The 20,176-nt window shown below is 50.7% G+C and overlaps 1 protein-coding gene across 7 annotated transcripts in view; it reads right to left on the bottom strand.

Annotated features, from left to right (window-relative positions):
* The window catches only part of SEMA5B (semaphorin 5B), a 133,073-nt gene that overhangs the window by 31,153 nt on the left and 81,744 nt on the right, over nt 1-20,176 (bottom strand). For 5 of the 7 annotated variants that reach the window (XM_058295682.1, XM_071214741.1, XM_071214743.1 and 2 more), the window contains 3 exons: nt 8,591-8,795; nt 3,718-3,817; nt 241-286 (listed from right to left, as the gene is read on the bottom strand). In XM_058295682.1, coding sequence (XP_058151665.1) covers nt 241-286; nt 3,718-3,817; nt 8,591-8,744 — 300 coding nt within the window. In that variant the 5' untranslated portion in view covers nt 8,745-8,795. Of the gene's footprint in view, nt 1-240; nt 287-717; nt 949-3,717; nt 3,818-4,096; nt 4,175-8,590; nt 8,796-20,176 lie in introns of those variants that run through there. The other 2 variants (XM_071214744.1, XM_071214742.1) reach the window with 2 other exon arrangements.

The raw sequence follows: 20,176 nt of genomic DNA, 5'->3' as shown, positions 1-20,176 counted from the left end.
GATAATACAGAAGCCCTCAGTGTGCCTACAGGTAAATGTGTAGCTGCACCCCCCTCTTCTCGAATGTCTTCCCAGCAGTTACCTTGATAGCCAGTGTCTGTCAGTCAGCCCATCACCGGAAAGAGGACGTTTCTAACCCTAAGGACTGAATTCTGTGTCTCAGTCCTTGTGCTGCCCCATCCCTGGATCACAAATACCAGGGAAACCACAGGGAGGGGAGAGGAAGAAAAGCAAATGTACCTGAAGGAGGGAGACATTGGCAAGGTTGAGTCTGAAGAGGTAGTTCCTGTGAAAACAGAAGTGGAAATCAAAAGTCAAGCTGGTTCTGCAGGCAGAACCCCAAAGAAACCACCTCTGGGCTCAGGCCTCAGTGGTTGGGAGGGGGTGCTGAGGGGGGCTGATCCCCAGGGATGAGGAGTCTACCTCCATTAGCTCATTTAACCTTGACTGCAGCTCTGGGAATAGATGGAGAAAACTGCACTTGAGAGATGAAGAAACAGGCAGGGATAGGCTGGCTTTTTGGTCCAGATGCCAAGATAGGAGGGGAGGAGCTGAGATTAACCAACCCCTCCCCATGCCATCAAGCCTGCCTTCGTTCAGTTTAAAGCCTCTGTGAGCTCTTGCAGGGACCCAGACAGGCCATCCCCCTGCTTACTCAAGGGACCCTAACCCACTTCCCTTCCTCAAATGGACCAGCCATCTCCCCTGGCTCCACACCTCGGGGCCTGAAGTCCTGTTTGTCTCCTCCGGTCAGGAGCTCTGGGTCCACCTCCTCTTCTGGATTGGACCTTTCCATGGTCACCCCCTTGGTCTACCCAGTCTCCTCTTGCCCAGATTCCTCCATCCACTGCCTCACATTCTCTCTTCTCCACTCGAGGCCTGCATGGAGCTGCCACACTCATCTTTCTCAAACACAGTTTTCATCATATGAGCCTGTGGCTCAAACACCTTAAAAGATAATGATAATGATAGTAATAGCAGACTTTATTGAGCACTCCTAAGTGGCAGGCACTGCTGAAATTGCTTTTCATGGACTCTGGAGCCAGAAGGCCACTGTGCATGGACTCAGGAGCTATGAAGGGACAGAACCACCAGACTCAGCTGCCACAGGAAAGCAAATTCAGGTTCACTGAGCAGAGACGATGAGAATTCCAGCTCAGCTCTTGCTAGGGTCTCAGTTTTTGCATCTGTCAAATGAAGAGACTAGTGCTTGTCCCATTTCACAGGACTGTGGGAAGGGAAAAGAGCTCAGGGCACATTCAAAGCCTTTAGTAACAGCAGGCAGATATAAAGTCTTGGTTTTCCCCTAGGAATTTTCCTTCGTTCTCTTCTTTTGGCCATTCTCCCCCCCCCCCCCCCCATGGGTTCCTATAATTTTTATGAATAATTACTTTTAAAAATGCTGGCCTACCTCAGCTGTGCTGAGAAAAAAATGAGGGAAAAGGCCATGGAGAGAGCCAGAAAGAAAAGGAGGGGCTGGCTGAACTAATCCAGGAGCCTGAAGGAGGTACCTCTGGCTGGGAGACTTCACCTCCCAGCCCTGGCTCCAGGCCCAGGCCCCACTCAGCTTTCTTTGCTGTCCTGGGGCTGGGAGGGCCTCACCGAGTGACCTTGGCTGTGGGCCTCTGATGTTCCTCCTCAGCCCTGCCTTAGGGCCTTAGGAGAACTTCCCCCACCCCCACCCTCCTGGCCTGGGGACAGATGGGCTTGGGCTTATGGCTCTGCCCCAGCTGTGTGTTCAGGTAACACAGGCATCTGCTCACAGCTTTAAAAAATTAGGGGAAACATTGCATCACTTAATTCATTTTTATCCCATCAAAAATCATTTATCACAACATCACAGTCTGCTCTTCTGGGAGATGAGAACAGAGAGAGAGAAATATCTTCAGCCAGGCCCGCCCTAAATCCCTTATGGAACAAGGCAGGGTATAAATGAATAAAAAATTCTGGAATTTTAGCCTGAATTCCAGAGGCCCAAGGGGATCAAGAATAAGGGGGAAAAAATTCCAGGCAGAAGAAAAGGAGGAAGGAAAGTGACCTAGAGAAAGGAGGAGAAGAAAGAAGCTAGTATATTCACTAAGGAGTAGGAAAAACCAAATGACTGATTTTTCCCCCATTTAGCTGGGGGCATGTCCAGGCTCAGGGTCCCAGGAAAAGGTGAGCCTCCGCTCGTATGGCAGGAAGCTTCTGGACACAGAAAACAAGAACCACAGCTGGCATTCTGTGCTGAGAAGCCCCAGGAGGATGAGGAAGAGCAGCGTGACTGGAAGCAAGTGACTAAACCTTTCTGAGCCCCTTTCCTGGTCCATGAAATGGAGATAACGTGGAAGGCCCTCCTGGAGTTGTCGTGATGGTTAAACGATGGACTTCACGGATGTTACATAAAACGGTGCCTGCCATAAGGCACGCCTAGAATGAACATCAGCTCCCATTCACAGATCTCAAGATGCTTTCAGCCCCAGGTTCCCTCACAGCCCTGTGAGGTTGGCAGCACAAAGGCAATAACCCAGATTTTACAGATGGGGAAACTGAGGTTCAGTCGTGATCACCCAAGATACAATCCCAGCTCACTTGATCCCAGACCAGAGCCCTGTCCTTGACTTGCCTCCTTTCACACAGCAAATGAAGGGTGGACACACTAAGGAGAGCCCAGAGGTCAAGGACGGTCAGTTACCTGATGCAGCCTGGAAGTGCCCACCCTGGTGGCCACCCTCACCTAACGCCAGACCAGCTGAATCAGAACCTCTGGGGGATGGAGAGCTTCAAAAAACACCAGGGCAGTCATAGCTGACAACACGGAAGTAAAAGAAAGAACTCCAGCCCAGGGTTAGGAGACCTGGGTTCTAGTCCCACACTCTGCTGCCATCTTGCTCTGTGATATTGAGAAGGTCACCTTCCCCTCTCCCGGCCTCCACTTCTCCACGATTTAAATAAGGCAGAGGACTAGGCCATCAATTCTCAAACTTAAATGAGCACCTGTCACCTGGAGAGGGTGTTAAAGCAGATTGCTGGGTCACACCACCGAGGTTCTGACTCAGAGGTCTGGAGTGGAACCCAAGTGTGTGCATTTCTTACAAATTCCCAGGGGATGCTGGACCAGGAACCCACTGGCTTAGACTATCTTTAAGCTCCCTTCCCTGTCATAGCTCACGGTCTGTGATTTTGAAAGGATTGACCTCCTTCTACTCCACTTCATGAAGTCTCCACAGAGAGCATTACCTGTTGAATACAGGACCTGGACAGTGGTTTTAAATGAGGCCAGGTAACAGGGAAGTGAGGTGCTTCATAAGAGGGCACGGCGGGGCCGGCCGTGCCCAGGCGCAGGTGGCCGGCCGGCCAGCAGGGGGCTCCTAGCCACCTTCTCTGCCCAGAGTTCCCTGGGAGCTTGCCCACAGCAGGTGCTGGCAGCAGGGCAGAGGCAGGGGACAGGAAAGGGACAGCAGGCGTCCCTGCTCTCCACAACGGCCAACCACCGAGGTGTGTGGCTTGTTGGGATCAGGAGGTCTAGGGGGTCATGCCATCCCACCCCCACATGCACCGCATTCTTCCTTCTGTTGGGGTGGGGACACTCTCAGAGGCAGGCAGGGCCTGGCACAGATAAACACCGGCCCAAGGCGCGGGCCTGCCCACCGGTAGGCTTACCCCAAATAATACCCCCTCCACCCCAATTCCAAAGCACCCCCACTCCCGGCCCCAGCCCTCCTGCCCCCTCGTTACCTGGCTCCCACAATGAGCTGGTTCCTGGAGGGATCTAGGGCGAGCTGGGAGAAATCTTGGGCTCCAGGGTAGGTGAAGTTAGAGACCCACGGCTTTAGATCTGGTGGAGGGAGAAGCAACCATTGGGTCACTGTCCGACCAGGGTCTCCCTGGTACACCAGCATGACACCAGAATGGAAGGGGTGGGGTCAGAGTGAAGTGGGGCAGGAGGCACCCAAGAGGCCCAGGGTCCAGCCCACCCCTCTCAGTTGATACTGTGTGGCCCAGGTGGAGAGAGCACAGTTCCAGCCAGGGTCCCTAGCTCAGAGAAGGGTGCCTCCCTCCGCCCAGCTGCCCAAGGGAAACCAGTACTTGCCCTTGACTCCTCCCGGACCCTCACCAGCTACATGGAACACACCAGCAACTCCTGTCTGTTCTACCTCCAAACTGTCTCTCAAATCCATCCATTTCTTTCCCTTTCCACACCATGCTAGCCACCATCAGCTGGTCTCCTACCCACTCCAGTCCATTTCCCACAAGGCAAATTTCTAAAATGCCAATCTGGTGATGTCACTCTCCTGCTTGGAACCCTTCAACTGCTCCCAGGAAAAGTCCAACTCCTTGTGGTTTACAAGGCTTTCAGGTTCTGGCTCCACTTTCCTCCTAAGTCAAATGCTTCGTGCATATAAGAGACTCATTTAATTATTTAGCAATTGATTGGGAAAAAAGCGATGCTTCGTCTTTTACGTTCTCCCTCAAACTCTCCACCCCACCCCACCAGGCTTGGCCAAGTCCATCCCTTGGGAGCCTGCAAACCTTTATTCTTCGGTTCTCCTTCAATGGGAACAGTTCCCACTCACCCCCACTCCCACCGCTGCCTCCTCCAACAAGACTTTCTTGACTCCACCAAGGCAGAGGTATGGGCTCCCATAGTCCTTTGCTTTACCATGATCATAGCTCCCATTCTATCTACAGCCTAGTGGCTTTGCCCTCAGAGACACAAAAGAACTTGCCCCTTGGATCCCCAGGCCCAACCCAGCACCCAATAGTGTGTAAATGAGTGTATGAATAACTCCCAGCGCCCTTCTGTATGAGGAGAATCAGGTTTCCAAACGAGGCTCTACGAGAGATGAGAGGTGGTTGGGCAGGTGGCAGTGACTTCCCAGATGAGGCTGAAGCCTCCCGGAGAGGAGACACCCCACAGCCCTCTGGATGGATAGGGAGGTGGCCTGGACCCAGAAAAGAGAGGCCAGCAATTTTCTCTCTTTCAATCCATCTGGAGACCCACTTCTCCCATCTTTGTCCATTGCCCCTTAATAGTGTTTACTCAGCTTTTGACTCATGGATGGGAGGGAATTGGCATGAGAAACAAAACAGCCATGGGGAGAGGACCTTTCATACTGATGGAGATAGACATGAGGGGAAACGTGAGGCACTGTGCTTTCTTTTTCCCCACAGTGCCTTAGTGACCTGCTCACAGAAGGCCCAGAGGAGTGTGCATGCGTGTGCGTGTGTGTGTGTGTGTGTAATCCAAGGGAAATAAATCATTGCTCATTATCCCTCCACTACAGAGTAAAAGCAGCCCTTCATTTCTGCACGTCAGGCAAACACTTAATCGCTCCCTGGAGAACTGGAGGTTTTGCGGAGTTGGATGTTTTTCAGAGAACTGTGATATGCACGATTTTTTAAAAAAGGAAGAAATTCTGCAGCAAAATGAAGCACACCCCTTGGGCCTGCCTCTGTCCCCAGCAGGTGACTAGGGGTTGGCAATAACTGTCACATAGCTGCAATGGCATTTGGGTGACATTGGGAGTTAAGGGGGGGATCTGGAGTCAGGGGTGGGATGGGTTTTTAGCTGACCTCAGAGCCACACTCAGAAATCCTGGTAGTATATTATGCAACCTTGGAGACTAAGCCACGGGTCCTCCTCCTCTGGGAAGTCTTCCTTGATTAAAACTTTTCCACCCTGATCATTATCAAATTCTACATTCACTCGACTCTTTATGTTCCATTCATATCATGTGTTATTGCTATTCTGTGCTCGCCTGTTTCTGTGTATGTGTGGATGAGAAGAGACAGAGAGAGAGAGAGAAAGAGGTAGGTGGGGGTGAGGGACTTCACAGCCCAGTCTTCGTTCAGGGCACTTCTTGGGGAGGAAAAAAGGGGAGAGGAAACAGGGCGGGAGCTGGGATGCCACTGGGGTAAGGCAGACAGGGAAGTGGAGGAGGGGGAGTGAAGGGCGGAGGCCCCTTCCAGTTGCTGCCCCTTTCCCCTATTCCCCAAAAGACAGACAGGGGCAAGGGTCACCGGGCAGGCGAGGAGGAAGAGCGGCCGGGCGCAGAGCCGCGATCCTGGGGGAGCTGTCTCGGGAAGGAGGCCAGCCTCCTTTCATTAAATAGGCAGCCGGGACCAGAGGGCAGGCTCTCTTTAACACGCCAAGCACGTTCCGAGCTCCGTGTGCAGCCGAGGCTTTGGACGGCGACTTCAAGAGAAAAATGACATTCTCCATGACGCGCCTGTGATTTTAATTACAGCCAATTCAATTACCCACTTTGTGGGTTAACCACTGCCAGTGTTTAACTCCAGCCGGGCTTCTCCCCGCCGCCTAGAAGGGTAACTCTGTGGCAAGTGGAATAACATGCAGGCCGGAGAGGAACAGGTGGGCGCCCCTTGAAGGAAACCCTTAGGAGAAAATTTAACCTTGCAAAACAGAAAAACGTCTGTTAGATCCTGCAACAGGCAGCTTCTCCAGCGTATTTAGGGGTTATTCACAGAGCAGTCGGGTGGCAGGGGAGAAGGAAACTCATAGCTGTATGGTTAGAAGACACAGATCAGGTCACTTAGAAATAAAGGGTAGAGCTAGGGGAACTTGGAGCTGGAGGTGGTGCTGTGCCGGATTCGCGGCAACTTCTTTGGAACCCAGCATCCCCCAGAGTGCAACCACCCAAGGTGAACTGAGTCCCTACTGTGCGCTCAGCCGTGCTAAGCCTGATGGGGAGATGAGAGAACCAGTCCTGGTCCAGGACCAACTGTGCTGGGGGGACCAAAGGAAGTCTCGGGGACATTTAACAAACAACAAAATAAATGAGTGCTCATAGGAAACGCTCGTTCACCTCTGAGGCCCCGCAGCGTGGCGCTAGGTAACATTTTGATGAAGGACAGGAAAACCCAAAGCTGTGAGAATGGGGAAGAGGATGAGGTGCGGGAGGCCAGAAGCCCAGTTTGTGTGTGTGTGTGTGTGGCTGGGGAAGGAAGGCGGAGACGAGGCGACTGTCTAGGGCTGTCAATGTGGGATGTCCAACTCTCCCGGTTTGCCTGCGACTAAGGGGGTTCCCAGGACATGGGACTTTCGGTGCTAAAACCGAGAAGTCCCAAGTCAGTTTCATTGAAGTAATCCACACCCGAAGATCACAAACGGTCTCGGGCTAGTCACCCTGGAGAGACGTTCATTCGAGCTGCCCCAGCGCCCCCAGGTGAGGAGCGCAGCCCTAAGAAGGCCCCTCCTCCTGTCCGCCCACTGGGCCCTTCCCTCAGTGACAGCCACCAGTGCTCCGGGAGCCATCAGGAGTCTGAGGGAGTGCACGTGTTTTGTCGGTTTTAAGGACATTGCTAATTTACTTTAATCCACTTAAGCCTTCAAAGCCCTGGATCCCGGCTCAAATAAGACAGCTGGAAACCTTCCTTCCTTCCAGAAACAGGAGCCCGCCCACAGCCGGGCATCCCACGCTTTTAAAAGGCCCCCAGCCTCCCCACCAAGCAGCCCTGCACTCGCCTCCCCCACCCACTGACGTCCCCCCCATCCCAACCCAAATCCCACGCCAGCCCCCAGCTCACTGATTTATTTTTCCACCTTTCCCCACACCCCGGTGGTGGAGGCTCTCACAGGGTGGGGCCGCAGTCTCCCGCCCAGTGCACCGGAGGCTGACCAGAAGCACCTGGTGGCTGTGCCACGGGCAGTGGGAAGATCAGGAGACTCCCAGAGGACGCTGCACCTGTTGATGCCTCAGTCTTCCTGTATAAACAGAGGCCTTAGATTTGCTCCACCCGCCCCACAGGGTCATTGTGAGGAGCAGTCAGGACAATGTTTGTCAGACTTACGAAACTGGGACACCTGAGACTTGTGTAGACCCCAGGATGAGCTGTGCTTAGGTGATGGATCTTGAGGTATCGCTGAGGTCATAACACAAGCAGGGATCCCCAAGTGGTTAACAGGCAATGGGCAGCGTTGTCCAGATGTGCTGTATCTGTGTTTGTTTGGTTTGGGGATTATCACCAAATTTACATATTAATTTCAGAAATTCTTAAAGAAAATTTATGGATCCCATCAGAATATGTCCAGCAAGCCACAAATCCCAGTTTGGGAAGGACCTTCTTAGGACCCTCTCATGCCCCGTTCTTGACAAACAGTAGAAGTTATTAGTCACTAGGGGCCCTTTCCTGGGGAGTTCCCAAGACCCCAAAAAGGGTCAATCCTGCAGCAGTCTTAGAGCAGAAGGCAGCTTTCCAGAGCTCTCCAAGCATGTCCTAATGAATGAGTCATCTTCATTCTCCCCTCCAGGGAAGCCAAGATTGGAGCGCACTCGCAGAAGAGCCAGAGTAGAGACCACCGACCAATTCCTGGCCTGCCCTCAGCCAACCCTTCTACCACTTCAAAGAAATCCTAAAGACCACTTCTTTCCTCCATGGATGAAGGTCCCAAATAAATCACTTTTGGCTAAATTCAGACCCTTCCAGCCCACCACTGCCCATCCTTCTGAAAACAATTTGTCTCTAGGAGAAAAGTCTCTGTACCCTATAGTATCTCCAACAGTCAGAAAGACCCCAATGAGATGTGACCTAGGTCCTTCAGGATGCAGTCAGTACAAAAAGGGATTGCATGGAAGGCAGTTCTCACCTTCGAAGGCCACGATGGGACGTTCCCTCAGGGTACACAGCTGCTGCTCGTGGCTGGGTTCACTGGAGACATCCTGGGAGCTGGAGAGGTGAAACACCAGCAGAGTGAGGCTGGGCAGCAGCAGGGTGACAGTCAGGGGTCCTGGGACCACCATGGCGGGGCCCTTCTGCAGTCCTAGCTCCCAGAGGCAGGCTGGGGAGAAGACCTGCAAGGCAAACACTCAATCTCACCAAGTGCTCCCACTATCAAGGCCCATTTCTCACAATTTTCTCACGGTTGTCAGTGGCCCCACAGTGTTTTGTTGTTTTTTTAGGAGGTACCGGAAATTGAACCCAGGACCTCATATATGCCAAGCAGGCACTCAACCACTGAGCTATGCCCACTCCACTTTTTTCATTTTTAAATAAATTCATATTTTATTTATGTTACTCAGAATTTACTCTGCTTTGGTACTGCAAAATCATAGATCATATCTTGAAAGCTAATTTTCCTTGTAATGGTATTCTGGACAAAACTGACAGAGTCTATGCTATTATGATACCAAATGCTTTAAAATTCATTCTAATGATAAAGGTGGTATCTCATGGGTAAAAAAAGATGTTTTAAGAAATGGGGCTGGAACAATTGGGTATTCATTTGTAAAAAGATAAAGTTGGATCCATAACTTACACCTCATACTAGGAAAAACTGCAAATGGATAAAAGATTTAAATGTTCAGAATAAAATCATAAAAATACTAGAAGAAAATATGGGCAAATCCTTATACCTGGGAGTGGGAAACCATGACTCAAAATCCAGAAACCACAAAATAAAAGATAAACAAATTTGACTACATAAAAATCAAACTTCCACATGCCTCTACTCCTCCCCAAACAAAACACCTGAAGCAAAATAGAAAAAACAAATGACAAACTAGAAAAAATGTTTTCAATTTGTATTATAAATAATGAACTAATATTCTAAAATTTAGGTAACCCCTAGGAATCAAGAAGAAAAAGACCAACGATCCAACGAAAAATGGACAAATACTACAAAGATGAACAGGACTTAAAAATGAATGAGTGGACATTCACATGCAAAAGAATGAAGTTGGACCCTGTGACAGTTTGAAGTTCTTTTATGAATCCCAAAAGAAAAAGATTATGTTTTTTTGAGCAAATCCATTCCTGTGGGTGTGGGGCCTTTTGATTGGACTATGTCAGGGAGGCATGAGCCAGCTTGGGTCTCTGCCCTCTTGCTGGATCTGAGATAAATGGAGACAGAGAGAGAGAGACAGGAAAAGGAACCTGTCATTTTTGACCCTAAGACAGGGCTCAAGGATCGCTAGCAGCCAAAGCTTAAGCATGAGCCCCCAAGAGGCTGGGCCCATGGAGCAGCTCAGGGCTAAGAAGAGGAGCCCTGCCATATGCCTGATTACCACGTGGCAGGAAACCAGGATCAACACTAGCTGACTTTGGTGAGGAGGCTTCTCTGATGGTGCCTTAATTTGGACATTTCAAGGCCTCGGAACTGTAAGCATTTACACCAAATAAATCCCATTATAAAAGCCAACACCTTACTGGTATTTTGTATCTGCAGCCCTGTGGCGAACTAAGACAGACCCCTTGTGCGTGGCAGCATTGCACGTGGGTCAGCTTACCACATGGGTCAGGAGGCCCTGCGGATTGAACCCTGGACCCTCCATATGGTAGACAGATGTTCTATCAGTTGAGCCATGCCTGCTTCCCTAAAGAACTCTTAAAACTCAATCATAGGGAAGCAATGCGGCAAGTGATTGGGCTCCTGTCTACCATATGGGAGGTCCAGAGTTTGATTCCCAGGGCCTCCTGGTGAAGGTAAGCTGGCCTACATAGCAAGCTGGCCCAAGCAGAGTGCTGGCCCACACAAGTGTGCTGGCCCATGTGGCAAGGTGGCCTAAGTGGTGAGCTGGCGCAGCAAGATGATGCAACAAAAACAGAAACAGAGGAGAGACAATAAGAAATGCAGCAGACAAGGGAGTTGAGGTGGCACAAGTAATTAAGCACCTCTCTCCCACTCCAGAAGGTCCCAGGATCGGTTCCCGGTGCCACCTAAAGAGAAGACAAGCAGACACAGAACACATGGTGAATGGACACAGAGAGCAGACAATGAGGGGGTGGAGAGAAGTAAGTAAATAAATAAATCTTTAATAAACAACAACAACAAAACTCAATAGCAAAAAGATAACCCAAATCAAAACAGGCAAAGGACTTGAATAGACATTTCTCCAAAGAAGATATATAAATGGAAAATAAGCAAGTGAAAAGACGTTAGTCATTAGGAAAATGCAAATCAAAACCATAATAAGGTACCACTTCATATCCACTAGAATAACTAAAATAAAAAAGACAGATAAGTGTTAGTGAGTAGGTGAAGACACTGGAATCCTCACACACTGCGGTTGGGAATTTAAAATGGTACAGCTGCTGTAGAAAACAATCTGGTGGTTCCTCAGAAGGTTAAACATAGAATTACCATATAACCCAGCAATTCCACACCTAGGTAGATATTCTGAAAGAGCTGAAGGCAAGTGTTCAAACAAAACTTGCATATGAAAGTTCATAGCAGGGAAACAGATGTGGCTCAACTGATAGAGCGTCCATCTACCATATGGAGGGTCCAGGGTTCAATCCCCAGGGCCTCTTGACCCATGTGGTAAGCTGGTCCATGTGCAGTGCCACTACATGCAAGAGTGCCGTGCCATGCAGGGGCACCCCCGCATGCACAAAAGTGCACCCCGCAAGGAGAGCCACCCCATGTGAAAAAAGCGCAGCCTGCCCAGGAGTGGTGCCACATACACGGAGAGCTAACACAGCCAGATGATGCAACAAAAAAGAGATGCATCTTCCCAGTGCTGCTGGATAATGCAATTGGATGCAGAAAAACACACAGCAAATGGACACAGAGAGCAGACAACGGGGAGGAAGGAGCAAGAAATAATAAAAAATAAATCTTAAACAAAAAAAATAAAGTTCAAAGCAGCACTATTCACAATAGCCAAAAGCTTAAATGTCCATCAACTGATGAATGCCCAAACAGAATTGGGATAGCCGTACAATGGAATATTATTTGGTCATAAAGAGGAATGAAGTACTGAAACATGTGATAACATGGATGAACCTTGAAAACATTACGTTAAGTGAAAGAAGTCAGATACAAAAGGCCACATATCGTATAATGCAATTTATATAAAATATACAGAAGAGGCAAACCCATAGAGACAAAGTAGACTAGTGGTTGCCAGGGGGTTGGTGGATAGAAATGAACGGGGAGGGAAGCAGACTTGACCCAGTGGTTAGGGCGTCCATCTACCACATGGGAGGTCCACAGTTCAAACCCCGGGCCTCCTTGACCTGTGTGAAGCTGGCCCATGCGCAGTGCTGATGCGCGCAAGGAGTGCCCTGCCACGCAGGGGTGTCCCCCCGCGTAGGGGAGCCCCACATGAGTGTGCTCCGTAAGGAGAGCCGCCCAGCATGAAAGAAAGTGCAGCCTGCCTAAGAATGGCGCCGCCCACACGGAGAGCTGACATAACAAGATGATGCAACAAAAAGAAACACAGATTCCCATGCGGCTGACAACAACAGAAGCGGACAAAGAAGATGCAGCAAATAGACACACAGAACAGACAAGGTGGGGGGAGGGGAGAGAAATAAATAAATAAATAAATAAATCTTAAAAAAAAAAAAAAGAAATGAATGGGGAGTGATGATTAATAGGTCCAAAGTTTCCTTTTGGGGTGATGAAAATGTTCTTGAACTGGATAATGGTGATGGTTGCACAAAACTGTAAATTTACTAAATGCCACCGAATTGTATACCTTAAAAATAGTTTAAATAGTGGATTTTATGTTACATGCATTTTACCACAAGAAAAGTATGAATCATGTTTATTCTCACTCATAACAAGAGCAATGCAAATTATAACTTTCACTGCTATACCACTTCTCACCTATCAGTTTAATAAAAATCGAAATTACCTGACACACTCTTGATGAGACTGTGGGGAAATGGGTGCTTTCATATCTTGATGGTGGATGTGCAAAATTTTACAACCACTCTAGAGGGAAATCTGGCAATAGTTGGAAATGTAGAGATGTGTTTGAGCTAGCAATCTAATTTCTGGGAGTGTAGACCAGTGCTTCACAAAGTGTGGTCCACAGACCAGTGTCGATCCCCAACTCAAATAAGTCTGTGATAAGTGCAGAAATTTGAGAGTATGAAAACTTTTATAGTAAGTAGACAGAGCAATTTTATCTCTATTGATTTGAATAATAAAATATTTGACCTTGTATTTTGCATGTTTTTTTTCAACTAATTTCTCCAGTGATTCCTGTGTATTAAATTTTACAGAAGTATCCCTCTACCACAGATTGTAAATTGAAGGAAAAAAACAAACAAACCTGATCCTTCACCACAGATAGTTGAGAAGCAATTACAGACTAGAGAGAAACCTGTACATGCATGAAGTAACTTATTGCAAGATGATTTTTGCTGTGGCATTCCTTGATATGACAGAAGATAGGAAGCAACCAAATGTCCAGCATCAGGATTATTGAATAAACTACGGTATATCTTTTTTAAAAAATTTATTTATTTCTCTCCCCCCCACCCCGGTTGTCTGTTCTCTGTGTCTATTTGCTGCATCTTCTTTGTCGGCTTCTGTTGTTGTCAGCAGCATGGGAATCTGTGTTTCTTTTTGTTGTGTCATCTTGTTGTGTCAGCTTGTGTCAGCTTTATGTGTGTCCGACACCATTCCTGGGCAGGCTGCACTTTCTTTCGTGCTGGGCGGCTCTCCTTACAGGGCGCACTCTCGTGGGGCTCCCCTACGCGGGGGACACCCCTGCATGGCACAGCATTCCTTGCGCGCATCAGCACTGCACGTGGGCCAGTTCCACACCGGTCAAGGAGGCCCGGTGTTTGAACCGCAGACCTCCCATGTGGTAGACGGTCGCCCTAATCACTGGGCCAAGTCCGCCGCCTATGGTAAATCTTAGTAATGAATTACTTTGTAGCTACAGAAAAAAAAAATGAGGCGCTTCTCTAGGTTTTGATATGGAGAGATCTCCAGGTTATATTAAGTAAAAAGCACAGGTGAAGAACATTTTATATGGTATGCTACCTTTTGTGTAAAAATAAGGTAGAAATAAGAATACGTACTTATATTTGCTTGTATTTGCATTAATGTTCACTGGGAAAATAAGCCAAAGCTAATTAATAAAGGTATTAGCAGCAAAGTGGTGATCAAGACCTTTCAATATATACCTTATTATATTACTTCCATTTTGAATTTATTTTATTCAATAAATTAAAAAAAAAAAACAACTTTAAAAAGCTAGGTTTGGTCCACTCAAACTTTATTTTTTAAAGATTTATTTATTTATTTCTCTTCCCTTCTTCCTCCCCACCATTGTCTGTTCTCTGTGTCTATTTGCTGCGTCGTCTTCTTTGTCCGCTTCTGTTGTTGTCAGCGGCATGGGAATCTGTGTTTCTTTTTGTTGTGTCATCTTGTTGTGTCAGCTCTCCATGTGTGCGGCGCCATTCCTGGGCAGGCTGCACTTTCTTCCGCGCTCGGCGACTCTCCTTACAGGGCGCACTCCTTGCGCGTGGGGCTCCCCTACGCGGGGTCACCCCTGCGTGGCAGGGCACTCCTTGTGTGCATCAGCACTGCGCATGGGCCAGCTGCACACAGGTCAAGGAGGCCCGGGGTTTGAACCGCGGACCTCCCATGTGGTAGACGGACGCCCTAACCACCGGGCCAAGTCCGCTTCCCCACCCAAACTTTAATGTGGCGTGGCCCACTGGTTTTCTGGAGGCCCGACTTGTCCCCTCTGAATCAGACACTGCCTCTCTGTGCCGAGCCTTTCCACTGTGTCACCAAGCCTTGCAGACCCCACCGCCCTCCCTGGTCCCCAACCTGCTGAGCAACCTCCTTGGGATCACTTTCCTCATCCTTGAACTAGATCAGGAGCTCCAGGCCCAGGGTGGGAGCAAGAGCAAACCAGAACCACTTCCCGGGGTGGGAGCATGGTACTGGCAGGGGAGGGCCTCCAGTCGTCACCCTGATGGGCCTCCCCTGAGGCAAGGCCAGAGGGTAGGGAGCCCCTGGTAGCTTCCAGCACCAAGACCCTTTGCTCCTAACCCCTCCTCTCTTTTCCCTTCCCATCGCCACCACTTTTTTCAATTCACTTTTCTAGTGACTCTCTTATATTGAATTTTACATAAGTAAAATTCCAGGTCTTGGAAAATTACAGTAGGATTCCTTTCTTCCTAAGTTTCTTTTCATGTGTGTAAAATGGGATAATAGCAATCACTGAATTGCTGTGAGACTTTGAAGAAATAAATGAAGGAAACGGCCAGGACACCCAGCAGACGCCCCCTTCTCCCAGACTCCACCCCAATCTGCATCCTGCTCAGAATCATCCCCCACAGCACATCTCTGATCCCTTCAGATTCAGGCTCAGACACCTACATTCTCTGCCCCTCCCCAGAAGCATCTGGCCCTCCCTCTTAGCAGAGACCCTCTGGGAGGGAGATTTCGTCTAAACTTCGTCCCTGGAGCACGTCCTCCTACTGTCACTCATAGTGTGTTTTTCCTTAGCACTAAGCTGAGCCCTTCCTGCCTGCATAGGGCTTGGCACTGCTGACAGGACTATCTTCTCCTTTTCCTTTTCCTGGCACAGATTCCCAATCTCTCAAACAGGGCCACAGAGGTGGGAGATGGGGAAAATCAAAGGGCAGGGCCAACTCTCTGGAGTGGGACACCAGAATTTATTTATTTATTTCGCCCCCCCACCCCCCCCCCATTGTCTGCTCCCTCTGTCCATTTGCTGTGTGTTCTTCTGTGATCGCTTCTATCCTTATCAGCGGCACTGGGAATCTGTGTTTCTTTTTGTTGCATCATCTTGCTGTGTCATCTTGCTGCGTCAGCTCTCTGTGTGTGTGGCGCCACTCCTGGGCAGGCTGAACTTTCCTTCATGCTGGGCAGCTCTCCTTACGGGGCGCACTTCTTGCGTGTGGGGCTCCCCTACGTGGGGGACACCCCTGCGTGGCAGGGCACTCCTTGCGCGCATCAGCACTGCGCATGGGCCAGCTCCACACGGGTCAAGGAGGCCCGGGGGTTTGAAACACGGACCTCCCTTGTGGTAGGTGGACACCCTATCCATTGGGCCAAGTCCGCTTCCTGACACCAGAGTTTAAATCTCCCTGTGTGACTCTGGGAAAAATATGTAACCTCTCTGTGCTTCATTTTTCCATCTGCATAATTGAGAATAATAATATATCAACTTCCTCTGAAAGTCATGAGGATTAAGTGAATTAATATAGTTAAAAGACCTAGAAGAGTGTGCCTGGCAGACAGTGTTCAATTAGTGAGAGCTATTCTGGTACCCAAGGGAAAAGGGGCAGGGACTGGGGGATTTCCTTTTGCCCTTCGGCTCCTGTGCTGGATGTCTATTTGTCCTTCCAGGTCCTTCTCTATCCTCTCCTGTTCTGGGCCCCAGAGGCTGAGTGTATGGATCTCACAGACTGCCTCCCTTCCTTCTGTCTGGGTTTGGCCAATGGGGGTTTGGGCAGAAGATGAGAGGGAAGGAGGCGGGAGCAGAGCGAGTGGCCGGCCCGTCACTGGACAGAGGCTATCTCTTGTCAGGTGGCTCTTCTGCCTCCAGGTTTCAGAACCCACTCCCCACCCCCTTCGGGCCCAGAGGTGGTACCACCCCTCAGTTACCAGCCGGGGGTACTGCACCAGGCACTAGTCCATATGGTTCTCAAACTCCCTTCTCACACCTCTGTAAACAGTTCCTTTATTAAACTGTCCTCGCATTTCCCAATTTGAGTGTACCATCTGTTTCCTGTGGGGACCCTGACTAATATAACACATAATTAGTGGTATTCAACACATGGCCAAATATCTTTTTAGACCTTAGCTGGAGATTTTCCCCCATCAGTGCCAAAGGGCATCGAAAGTGGCAAGACAACTGCCCCCCCCTCGTTATTCCCAAACCTTCTTCTTCCCCAGTTGCCCTTCCCAGCGGCCTCCCCCAGATCTGACTCATCACCCCCCCCAAAAAAAGACCCTCAAGGCTTGGCCTTCAGTGTGGTCAGATCCTGTGCTGCAGGGGCCTGAAGCCAGCACATCCTGGGTCCCTTCCCCTCCCTTGAGGCCTCAGGACCTAAAGTACCGAGACATGCTCTGGAAATTCCACTGCATTAAGATTTTTATGTAAATAAGTCCTGCATCAATTGTTGCTAGAGTCAAGCGGTCCTTGGGGCTCCAGCACAGCATGTGTGCTGTTGAAGGGAAGGGAAGGAGGAACAGGACGTGATCCGGAGGGGGGCCTGGACCCGGAGGTCCTGCATCCGTTACCTTCCCTCCAGGAGAGGGAGGAGAGGAGAGCAGGGCGGCAGATGGACACGCACACAACCGCAGGCCAGAACATCGTGCAGGCTGCAGCGCCGGAGCCGCCCAAGTGGCAGGGAGCTGAGAGCTGATCAGGGAAGTGGCAGGAAAAGCCTCTGTTCAGAGCAGGGTTCCAATCCTTGGGCACGCAAGAACGGGCCAAGGGCTCCCGCGCAGGCCTGTTTAGCCATCTCCAGCAGGTCGTCCCTTGGCAACTGGAGCCTGTAGACCCTAAAAGGGTGCAAAGCAGGGACAGGAGGCACAGCGGGCCAGGGAATGGGGCTGGTGGGGGGGTGCTGATGGTTAGAGGCAGAGCTCGATGAGCCAGTGCTTGTAGCCTTGCAAATTTTAGCAGAACAGGGGCTGCTATGCTGTGAAAAGTTGAAGAGCTGTCAATCCACACATCTGAGAGCATTACAGGGTCTAAATGTTTGAGCAGAGAGAGTTCTAGACACTTGGGGGTGGGCAGTTGCGGTCACCAATCGGACTGAAGTGTGGTTTGCTGGCCTGGCGGGGGAGCAGCCGCGGTAGGCCAAGCCGCTGCCCCCATAATAGGGTGGCTGGTCGGACTCACTGCCACCCCTGAAAGGAACTCGGCATGGGCGCAGAGTGCCCTCGGGTCTCCCCTTCTCGGCAGCCATGCTTCCGCGGCCGCCCCTCCTCCCGGATGGCGCCACCCGATGCCTGTGGGGCAGCACCCTTCTTCTTCTTTCTCCCTGCGCAGGCGCAGGGCGGAAAATTCCAGTCTGCCCTTTTCCCCTCCCCCGACAGCAGCAACAGCCAGGCGTGGGCGGAAAAATCCAGCCCGCCCTTTTCCCCTCCCCCGACAGCAGCAACAGTCAGGTGTGGGCGGAAAAATCCAGCCCGCCCTTTTCCCTTCCCCCGACAGCAGCAACAGCCAGGCGTGGGCGGGAAACTCAAGTCTGCCCTCCACCCCAGCAACAGCAGCCACCAATCCCTAAACCCTGCCCCTTCCCCCAGCAACAGCGACAGCCAATCCCTAACCACCACCCCTCCCCCGTCCAGTACCGCCCACTGACCTTTCGCCGGCAACCAATCAGAACAGGGCGTGGCTTCGACCAATCAGCCTTCCCCAGCCCCTATAAAACTGTTGCCTCTCCCTCAGTAAAGTGGACTTGCGTGTTTACCTTGTCTCCGCGGTAGTTCTTCTGCCGTGTGCCCTCCAGTCCTGAGAGCCCCCGACAAGGGCCTGGCCTCCCTTGTCCCCAGTTCGTCGCCTGCTTCTCCGGGCGACCCCTTCGTCGCCTGCTTCTCCGGGCGACCCCTTCGTCGCCGGCTTCGCCGGGCGACCCCGTCAGCCGAACCGCGCAACCCCTTGTGAGACCGATCCCTCGTCTGCTGCCGGACCGACCCCTCGTCCCAAGTGGGACCAACCCTTCGTCCCAAGCGGGACCGACCCCTCGTCCAGAGCTGGACCAACCCCTCGTCCGCAGCCAGACCCCACCTCTACCGACCGAGCAAACCGTCGCAGCTGGCGCCCAACGTGGGGCAAAGCAACCCCACCACGCACAACGTGGGGCAAGGCAACTCCACCACAGCCTCACTCCATAACCTGGCGCCCCCCCCCTCTTCTCACCGTGGGACTTCTCTCGTGCAACATTGCTGCTACCTGAGCCTTGGCTACCTCATATGATCCACGGCGGTCTGGGAGAATCGCTGGATGGCTTTCTCCTTCCATGTCGGGGGCTTATACCGACCCGCTATGATTAAGAGGAGCCTTGGATTTCTCGGGAGCGCGCGCTTGCACGTCTGAAGTAATCCCACCACAGCCCTACGCCCTCCTCTCTTCTCACCTTGGGACTTCTCTCGTGCAACATTGCTGCTACCTGAGCCTTGGCTACCTCATATGATCCACGGCGGTCTGGGAGAATCGCTGGATGGCTTTCTCCTTCCATGTCGGGGGTTTATACCGACCCGCTATGATTAAGAGGAGCCTTGGATTTCTCGGGAGCGTGCGCTTGCACGTCTGAAGTAATCCTACCACAGCCCTACGCCCTCCTCTCTTCTCACCTTGGGACTTCTCTCGTGCAACATTGCTGCTACCTGAGCCTTGGCTACCTCATACGATCCACGGCGGTCTGGGAGAATCGCTGGATGGCTTTCTCCTTCCATGTCGGGGGCTTATACCGACCCGCTATGATTAAGAGGAGCCTTGGATTTCTCGGGAGCACGCGCTTGCACGTCTGAAGTAACCCTACCATAGCCCTACGCTCTCCTCTCTTCTCACCCCTATCTTTTCGCTCTGCATTGCTGCTCCTGAACCTTGGCGACCTCATACGATCCACGGCGGTCTGGGAGAATCGCTGCATGGCTTTCTCCTTCCATGTCGGGGGCTTATACCGACCCGCTATGATTAAGAGGCGCCAATAAAACTCTCAGGAGCGCGTGCCTGAGCACCTCTACCCCTGCCTTCACCTCTGCCTCCTCCCCTCCACGCTTGCTCCCCTTTGCCTTGCTCCACTGCTCGTCGTCCCGCCCTCCCCTCGTCGGGGCCTTCTCTTGGCCCGCGACCACCGTCGGAGCCCCACCGGCTCCGACCCCTCGTCTCACCGCGCACCTCGGCTCCCATCGCCGCACTCTCAAGGTAAGGGCCCCTTTTCTTATCGGCTCCAAAAGGCCATTAGCAATGGGTAACATCCTATCTGCTAAGCAAGCCCCACAAGTTCGGGCTCTTGCCGGTCTCCTAGACACTCACCGGTGTAAGATCTCTTTGAAACAGCTTCAAGTGTACTGGGACCTTCTTCTCCCCTTTAATCCGTGGCTAACCACGTGTCAGCTTTGGGACCCGGACACCTATACTCACCTTATAGATAGGGTCACTTTTGCTGTGGAGCAGGAAGGTAAAAGATTCCCTCCTGGCTTATTACAGGCAACATAAAGTCCAGAAAAAATCTTGAAGGGTATAATCTATGATATGCTATATAATAAAAGATTTAAAAGCAGCTATACCAAGAAAGTAAGAATTATGAGTCAACTGTAAATAAATTATATATTTCTGTTAATGTGTTGTAATTGTTCTGTGTTTGTCTGTCTGTTCGTTCAATGTCAACGTATATTGTGATACCTCCGGATGGTAAATATAAATTACTAGAAATCTTTAAAAGAGCTCTATTCAAATGGCCAAAAATTAAATAAGCGCTTATATTAATACTT

The sequence above is a fragment of the Dasypus novemcinctus genome, chromosome 4 (assembly GCF_030445035.2).
Source record: "Dasypus novemcinctus isolate mDasNov1 chromosome 4, mDasNov1.1.hap2, whole genome shotgun sequence".
Taxonomy (NCBI): Eukaryota; Metazoa; Chordata; class Mammalia; order Cingulata; family Dasypodidae; genus Dasypus; species Dasypus novemcinctus.
The sequence above is the reverse complement of the archived record's forward strand: the minus strand, read 5'-3'. Positions and strand labels throughout refer to the sequence as shown.